Source organism: Eutrigla gurnardus (assembly GCF_963514095.1).
Source record: "Eutrigla gurnardus genome assembly, chromosome: 11".
Classification (NCBI taxonomy): domain Eukaryota; kingdom Metazoa; phylum Chordata; class Actinopteri; order Perciformes; family Triglidae; genus Eutrigla; species Eutrigla gurnardus.
Window position 1 is genome coordinate 22,530,016 of NC_139925.1, and position 9,415 is coordinate 22,539,430.

The 9,415-nt window shown below is 48.2% G+C and overlaps 1 protein-coding gene across 1 annotated transcript; it reads right to left on the reverse strand.

The window, feature by feature from the left end:
* Nucleotides 1-492: 492 nt before the first annotated feature.
* Nucleotides 493-4,787, reverse strand: LOC311020686 (transposon TX1 uncharacterized 149 kDa protein; the record flags this gene model as incomplete). The annotated part of the gene is made up of 3 exons (XM_084020894.1): nucleotides 3,979-4,787; nucleotides 1,193-2,747; nucleotides 493-512 (listed from the first exon to the last, which is right to left on the reverse strand). The coding sequence occupies exons 1-3, from the start codon at nucleotides 4,039-4,041 to the stop codon at nucleotides 493-495; spliced, it is 1,638 nt and encodes a 545-aa protein (XP_083877020.1). The 5' UTR covers nucleotides 4,042-4,787.
* Nucleotides 4,788-9,415: the final 4,628 nt, after the last annotated feature.

The following is a 9,415-nucleotide window of genomic DNA, read 5'->3' on the forward strand; positions in this document are numbered from 1 at the left end:
TATATATATAGTGGCTCATAAGATTGAATTGATTTAGCTCAGCTATGTTCAATAATGTAAAAATTGCATTTGAGTTATAAGAGTGCTTGTCTTACAAATAACTATTATATTTATATATATAATTAAGTTTTTTTCAGATGGTGTGTGCAGCAAATTGCCTAATTGCCAACATTGAGGCAAAGTGGCCTGGCTCTGTCCATGATGCTAGGATCTTCAGAGAATCAAGCTTGGCAAGACTGTTCATACAAGGTAGGAGGACTGTTTTTTTTATTATTTCAGCTGCTAGAACAATAAACTACCTTAAAGTATACTTATTCATTATCACTTAATGTTTTCTAGGCCAGTTCAATGGAATTTTGTTGGGCGACGGGGGCTATCCCTCCCTACCCCACCTTTTAACCCCATACTCCGACCCCACAACACAGCCACAGATGCGCTACAATTTTGCCCACTGCAAGACCAGGGTGCGGATTGAAATGACCTTTGGCCTCCTCAAGTCCCGTTTTCTGTGCCTAAAGGGCCCAAAGGGAGTTTCACCAAACAGGGCATGCAATATTACTGTGGCTTGTGCAGTCCTGCATAATATCGCAATTATTCGCGGTGAGTGCCAGCCATTGCCCCTGACGACAACTGGGAGCAAATTGACCCTGCTGCCCTTCACAATGCAGATGGGAGGGCTGTGAGAGAGCTGTATGCAAACACCTATTTTATGTGTGATTTTATTGTTTTGTATGGGTGCCAAAAGGACCATTGTTGATTTTTGTTTAAACACTCTTGTCTGCAGTAGCCTAAATGCCTTTTCTTTGAAAATACTCATTCATAGATTAATAAATGTACATTTTGTTAATCTCCTTTGGGGAAATTATTTCTCTGCATTTAACCCGAGAGAGAGAGAGAGAGAGAGAGAGATTTTTGAAACCAACTTTTATTGTGGCAGGTTTTCTTAAAAAACTAGTTCACAATTTGGTTTTCCAAAAAAAACACACAAAAAGTTAGTTAAAAAAACCACATCTACACAAATAAATAATTAATAAAAGAATCACAACAGGTAATTGGCATAAAAACATTTTTCCTGCTTCTATGGAGCACAGAGCGTTCTGCCAGCACCAGAGGTCTTTAAAAGAGTCCAGGTCGCCTGCTGTTCTGTAGAAATTAAAATCAATTAGGAGTCTGGATTTAATAACACCTGTACAGACAGGGACCGGCTCGATATGGAGGTCTTCTTCCACCTTCCTCTTTCGACTTATGTACACTGCCATTTTGGCCTGGCCTAAAACAAAGTTTAAAAGCTGGCTTTTGTGTTTTTGTTGGCGAGTGTATCTAAAACCACAAATAAAAACCTGTTTGTTAAAACTCTCTTTAAAACTGATAAAAACAGTTTGTAAAAAGAGAAACAGTGCTGACAGACGATGACACTCATAAAAGCAGTGAAAAATGTTTTCCCTCTCGTCACAAAATGGGCATTTGTCATCTAATGCCCTGTTTAAAACTGAAAGGAAAGAATTGACTGCTAAAATCCCATGCAGGACCCTCCACTGCAGGTCCCCGTGTCTTTTGCACAGTGGAGGTTTGTACAAGGACCTCCACTGTGGGCTGGATTCCGGGGCAAGACACAGGTAGCCCCTCCAGGGAGTGTCTGCCCGCTCATTTAGTTTTTTCCGGTTCAGCGTTTTCACCATTAGTTTGTAAAGAGCCTTACCAGGGGCCCCCTCCAGGGGGACTAGGTGTCCTGGCTCTAACAGGGGACCAGAGCAGTCTTTAAAATCCACAGTCAGAAAAATGCCAGGAAAGGGGTCCTCAGGGTCGGGGGAGATGGATCCTTCTGAGAAGTCTGTTAAAAACTGGATGTTGTGCCCGGTCAGCTGCTGCTTCCAGTAATCCAGGATCTTTTCTGTAGTTCTGGTAGATGTTATTCCCAGTCTTTTTGCCAGCTCAGCAGGGTTGTCCAATTTGGGTCCGACCAACTCCACCACTTGGCCCAGTGTGGAGATCCCTGCAGTCTGCAGAAACCTGGACAGGGTGGCCGATGCCCAACTGGGATGGTTGATCCGGGTCCCGTACAGGATGGGCTCTCGCAGCAGCCAGTGCAGGGAGTCCCCCTGCTGTTTCCGCTCCCTGTTTAAAATGCTCCAAACAATAAAAACACTTTTGTAAAAACTAGGAAGAGAGGGTGCCATTACCGTGTTGTTTTTCATTAAGAACAAATTAAAATCCAGACCCAGGCTGTTAAAATGTTTCAGGATGCACTGCGATAGGGGTCTCCACAGAGTGTCCTTTGGCCCAGTCAGCATCCTTTGGAGGAACTGGAGGCGGAAGGCGGCGCCCCTGCTAGCCAGATGGATAAGGCCCTGCCCCCCCTGCTCCCTGGGAAGGAACAGGACACTCTGTGGTATCCAGTGCATCCTGTCCCAAAAGAAATCTACTAAAACCCGTTGTACCTCTGTTAGGAGAGAAACTGGAGGATCGACACAGGCCAGCCGGTGCCACAGGGTGGATGAGACCAGGTTGTTCAGGATCAGGGTGCGACCTCTGTAGGACATTTTAGGCAAAATCCATTTCCATCTACAGAGGCGCCCCTTCACCTTCTCAACCACATTTTCCCAGTTTTTACCTTTATAGGTCTCATCCCCCAGAAAGACCCCTAGGTACTTGAGCCCTTCCTTCCTCCAGACCAGTCCACCAGGCAGCCTGAGCCGATCCCCCAGCTCCTCTCCGACCATCAGAGCCTCGCTCTTCCCCCAGTTCACCTTTGCAGAGGAGATAAAACCAAAATATTTTACAGTTTGTGTTAAAACGTCTATGTCACTTTGTGTTCTTACCATCACAATGAGGTCATCTGCATAGACAGATAGTTTAAAAGGGCTATCACACTGGGGGAAGTACACACCATTTAATTTTCCTCTTAATTTGTGAAGCAGAGGCTCGATGGCCAGAGAGTACAACATACCAGAGAGAGAGCAGCCCTGCCTCACCCCCCTCTGGACGTCAAAAGGAGCACTCAGCCCGCCATTTATTTTAAGGATACTCGCAATGTCACTATAGAGGGCCCGGATCATGGCTATAAAGCCTGGGTTGAACCCAAAAGCAGACAGAGTCTGCCATAAGTACTGGTGTTCAACCCGGTCAAATGCCTTTTCCTGGTCTATGGAAATAAGCCCAGTCTCTATACCCAATGAACTGGAGAGGTCCAAAACATCTCGAATCAAAGTGACATTGTCACTGATGAGCCTGTGGGGCACACAGTAGGTCTGGTCAGGGTGGATGATGGATGCCATCACCTCTCTCAGTCTCAGGGCCAGAGCTTTGGACAGGATTTTATAATCCGTGCACAGCAGGGAGACCGGCCTCCAGTTCTTCAGGTCTTGTAGGTCTCCCTTCTTCGGCAGCAGGGTGATGACGGCCCTCCTGCAGCTCAGAGGGAGTCTTCCATCCTGGAGACTTGCGTTGATGACCTCGAGCAGGTCTGGTCCTATGATGGACAAGAAGGACTTATAGAATTCGGCAGGAAGGCCGTCTATCCCTGGAGCTCTGCCACTCTCCAAGCTGTTTACTGCAGAGAGCAGCTCCTGTGGGGTCAACCCTGCTGCCAGCTGCGAGTTGGCCTCTGTGCTGACCTGAGGGAGACCACTGAGGAAACTGCTGTGCACATCTGGATTATCTGACCATTCACTCTTAAAGAGGTTTCTGTAGAAACCGGCAGCAAACTTCCTGATCCCAGACAAGTCTGAGACTTCAGAGCCGCTACCCGTTCGTAAAGAGTGAATGATCTTCCTTTGTCCATTTTTCTGCTCCAACCCGAAGAAGAACTGGGAGGGGGCGTCCATCTGTGATATCTGTGATATATTCAAGAACCTCGACCTGACCAGCGACCTGTGCTGAAAAACCCAGCAGGTCGGCAATGGCCGACTGTTTGGACTTGAGGGAGTTTAAATGCCCTCGATCACCTGTAGAAGCTGCTAGAGACTGTAGTTCTTCTACCTGACTCTCCAGATCCTTCATAGACCGGGTTAAGTCCCTCGTGACATTGCGAGTGAACTGCATGCAGAGCTGCTTGGTTTGGGTCTTTCCGAAGTCCCACCACTGCTGAATGTTGGTGAAGGCAGGTCTGCTCTCCCTGTGTGAAAACCAAAAATACTTAAAAGCAGTTTTAAAAGCCTGGTCTTTTAAAAGAGCCGTGTTAAAATGCCAATAGGCGCTTTTTACACAAACATTTTTTATAAAAACAGAGCAGGAGACGAGACAATGGTCAGTGAAACCCACAGGCTGAATAAAACACCCCTTAAAAATATTTAAATGGTGTTTAAAACAATAGATGCGGTCCAGTCTGGCCAGAGATAAAAGGTTCCCCCTTGTGTGGCTCCAGGTGTACTGCCGGTGGTCTCTGTTAAAAAACCTCCACAGGTCAGACAGCTCGTGGGTTTCTATTAGCTGTCTGATCCTGTGGGATGAAGCAGCATGTGGCTCAGGATGGTTCCTGTCCAGGTTTGCATCAACTGTGCAGTTAAAATCCCCCCCTAAAAACAGAAAGTCATCCCCTCCACAGTCTCTAACAGTATCACTTAAAATGTTTAAAAATGCCACCCTATCCACCCCACTGGTGGGCGCGTAGACATTTAAAAACACAAGCTTTATGTTCTCATATTGTGCCTGAACTTTCAATAAAACACCTGGGATTATTTCCTCAGTGATAAAGGAAATGGGTAAAAAGTTTTTGGTGAATAAAATCCCCACCCCTCCGCTCAGACTGGATTTGTGGCTTAAAACGACCTCCCCATTAAAAGCCCTCCTCCAGTCACTCTCATTGTCTGCTGTGCTGTGGGTCTCCTGCACCATCATCACGTCTATCCTATTCAACTCCATCAACTTAAAAAGAGATGCTCTTTTAAAATCAGCCCTGGCTCCGTTCAAGTTTAAAATGCTGATGTTAAAATCACACATTGATGGAGAGAAGCTTAAAAAGGGGATGACAGTGATAAAACATGTCAGTAAATAAAAAAACAGGATGTTGTGATTAACACTCTTGTCCTCCATTACTAATTTGTGCTTTTATCTTAGACACAAGTTTTCTGAGCCGGAAGACCTCCCGGTCCGAGAGCCCGGGAGGACCGTCTTTGGACTTCCTGGTGAGAGGGCGAGCTGACTGAATGAACAGTTTCAGGTCGGAAAAGTGCTCCTCTACAACAGGAAGTCTGGCTCCTTTTGTAATCCCTAAAAACGCTTAAATTTTTCCCATAGAGTATGGAGTCTGCTGCTCCTCCTGAGTCAGGCAGAAATCACTCTCCGACTCGGCTGTTCTTTTAGATGCTGACTCCAGGCTCCCTGATTCAGATGTTTTTCTTTTTTCTGAAACTCTTAACAGATCATCATCAGACATGTCATCATCCATCAGATCCACACACATTGAAACATGCTCATTTGCGTTTGTGTCAATAGTTTAATTTTTGTCATTATTTTGAAACGGTGCAACTTTTTCGGCCACGACCACCGGTACTGACACCGCGGTGGCGGGACCCGCCACCGCAGGACCCGCCACCGCGGGGGACCGCCGCGGCACCGGCCGGGGCCGCCACGACGGCCACCGGCACAGCCACCACCGCAGGGACCGCCGCGGCACCACCGCGGGGGACCGGCGCGGCGCCGGCCGGGGCCGCCATGACGGCCACCGGCACAGCCGCGGCCACCGCCGGCGGGCCCGCCGCGGGGACCACGGCAGGGGTAGCCCCGGGCGCCGCTGCCGCAGCAGCGCCAGCCTGCCTCCCGGCACCCCCTTCCGGGCAGGTCCGGACCAGGTGCCCCTCCGCTCCGCAGCCAAAACATTTCATGGTCTCCGATGAGACGAAGACCATGTAATTAAAACCCTCTACCTTGAAAGAAAACGACAGGTTGAGATCGCTTGTTGTGTCTTTGAGGATCATGTACACCTGTCTCCGGTGACACACGACGTGCTTCAGCTGCGGGGCCTTGCAGCCCAAAGACACCATTTTTATGGGTGAGACCAACTGGCCAAATCGCGACAACTCTTTAGCCAGCACTTCGTTTTTAATGAACGGAGGAGCGTTGGAGATCGTTTAGCCGTACTGTCCAGGAAGATAACGATTGCTCCGTTCATTCGGGAGGCAGACTTCACGCTGCCGTACCCGACCACCTCTCCCACCGCTAAACCCGCCTCCTCCACCGAGCACCGCATCGCCGGGACAAGCTTGATGGCATGCCGCCGAGTCAGCCGTTCAAACTCGGCGGCAGCGGCTTCCGCCACTGGCATGGTGCCAACCAGGCCCTCCGCTCGGCCTCCACCAAACACCAACACACAAAAACACACAAAAAGACACTTAGACACACTACTAACTGTAAAGAAAACACGTATACATAAAGATAGATAGAAAAGATTGAGAGAAAATTCAAAGAAAATCACTCACACCGCCAACAAACTCACACACCACGCTCTCAGCTCCACACACCCTCCGCCATTCTCAGAGAGAGAGAGAGAGAGATTTCAAATCATCTTTATTTTCGCTGTGTGAGTCATATCAGTTCACATCAGTACAATGACATAAAAAATAAATAAAATCTGAGCTAATAGATCAGACCAGCTGATCTGAGAACAAGAGTTCATTCTCCTGAACGGAGCACAGTACACCACCATGAGTCCATGTCATTGTAAAACGCTCTAGATCCTGCATTTCCCTGTAATAATTAAAATCAATCAGGATCCTCGCTTTTATCATTCTGCTTAGCAGCAGAACAATGTCAGAGTCCACACTGTCCTCCACCTTCCTCTTTCTACTTACATACACCGCCATCTTTGATTGACCTAGAATAAAGTTCATCATCTGGCATTTGTCCTTTTGAGTCTTCTTGTAGCGAAAGCCAAGAATGAAGGTTCTAAGAGAAAAAACTTCTCCTGTCTTTCTGAACAAACAGTCCAACATGGAGAAGAGAGGAATAAGACGAGGACACTCCGCAAAACAGTGAAAGACAGTTTCTACTGCCTCACAAAAAGGACAAATGTTTGGGACAGCAGAATTCAGGATGGATATAAAAGCATTTACAGCTAGAATCCCGTGCAGGAGTCTCCACTGGAGGTCCGCCACCCTCTTGGAGAGTGGAGGTTTGTAGAGACTCCTCCAGTCAAGACCAGATGAGCTCTCCACGGTAGCTTCGGCTGGTGCTGCAACTTCTGTCTGTTCAGACACCTCACCATCAGAGCAGACAGTGCTTTGCCCTTGTCCTCCTTCAGGCTCACCTCACACTGTTGGTCTGAACTGGGGCAAATGATGAGGGAGGGGAACGGATCAACAGAACAAGCGGCAGCTTGACCACGACTGTAATCTCCCAATAGATGACGCTCCTGTCCCGTCAGACAAGTTCTCCAGTGGCTCAGCAGTCGGCCGACGATCCTCAGCTATCTCCATCCCAGTCCAGCTGCCAAACCTGCTGTCTCTTGTAGATCTGGCCCAGTGTACTCCAACATGGCCCCAAGAGTTGAAATCCCTGCTGTTCTGAAAGCCTCCGTGACTGTTGCTCCTACCCAGGAGGGGGGGCTCAGGAGGCCTCCATGACCCAGTGGTTCCTGCAGCAGCCAAAATACAGATTCATGCCGAACCCTCTGCCTCCACAACAGCTTCCACACACTAAAAAGTCCACGATAAAACACAGGGAGGGAGGTAAAAATCACAGTCTTAAAATCCATTAAAAATACAGACTCCTGTAATCCTAAACCTCCAACGCTCTGCAGGATCAGCTTAGCCAGCGGTCTCCACACCAGGTCTTGTGGTCCGTACAGCAGCCTCTGAATAAACTGCAGCCGGAAGGCCGCACATCTGCTGGCTAGGTGCACCAGCCCTTGTCCTCCCTCTTCCTTAGGGAGAAACAGCACTGCCTGTGGAAGCCAGTGAAGTTTATCCTAAAAGAAATCCACTAAAATAGCTTGAATCCGTGAGAGCAGACTAGAGGGGGGGGGGGGGGGGGGGGGGGGTCCACAACCGCTAGCCTGTGCCATAGAGAGGAAGACACTAGGTTGTTAACAATAAGAGTCCTACCTCTAAAGGACATACAGGGCAACAACCACCTCCACCTCTTCAGTCTACCCTCAATGGACTCCAAAACTCCCTCCCAGTTTTTCTTTAGGCACAGTTCATCGCCTAAGAAAACCCCAAGGTACTTCTAACCCCCTGCCTTCCAAACCAACCCTCCTGGTAAAACCAGTTTGTTGAACAAATCCTTCTTCATTGCAAAAGCTTCACTCTTGTTCCAGTTAACCTTGGATGATGACAGTTTATTAAAAAGTTCCACATTTCCTTCTAAAACCTTTATGTCCGCCTGTGTATTTAAAACCACAATGACATCATCAGCATAGGCTGAAAGTTTCACAGCTGCCGGACATCCGGGAAAACACACACCCGACAGATCCTTTCTTAGCGTATGCAGCAGGGGCTCAATGGCTAGAGAGTACAGCATGCCTGACAGTGAGCATCCCTGCCGCACTCCTCTTTGAACAGCAAAAGGCGCAGCCAGACCACCATTAATTTTCAGTATACTCGCAACGTAACGGTACAAAACCCGGATCCTAGCAATAAAACCTGGGCTGAACCCAAACGCAGCAAGTGTCTTCCACAGGTACTGGTGTTCAACCCGGTCTATGGAAATAAGACCAGTCCCAATGCCCAAAGAGTCAGAGACGTCCACAACATGCCGAATTAAAACGATGTTATCACTAATTAACCTGCCGGGCACACAGTAGGTCTGGTCAACATGAACTATTTCTGCCATCACTTGACATGATGTCTCTGAGTCTCAACGCCAGAGCCTTCGACAGGATCTTGTAATCCCCGCAGAGCAAAGAGACTGGCCTCCAGTTCTTTAGGTCCTGGAGGTCTCCTTTCTTTGGGAGCAGAGTAATCACAGCCCTCCTACAGCTCTGAGGTAAAAGTTCACTCCTGAAACTTTCCTGGAACACCTCAAACATGTCCTCACCCACCACCGGCCAGAAAGTCTTATAAAAATCAACCGGGATCCCATCGATGCCTGGAGCCTTGCCATTAGCCAGGCTCATGAGGGCCACATGAAGTTCATCCAGAGTTAGGTCAGCTGACAGAGAACCAGATGATTCCCCAACTTGAGGCAAGTCAGACAGAAAGGTTGATGAAAGGTGACCGAACCAAAGCTCCCTGTACTGTGATGCCCAACAGGTTGGCTATAGCAGCCTTTTTACTTTTAAGGGCTTCAATATGCCTTTGATCTCCTGTACAGCTCAGTAAGTGCTGTACCTCAGTCTCCAGGGCCTGAAGGGACCTGGGCCCTCATTTATAAAACTGTGCGTAGGATCCTTACTAAAAGTGTACGTACGGCAAAAAGCCAAAGTTTGCGTGCGCCAAAAAAAAATCCGATTTATAAAACTGTGCGCACGCAAGCTGTA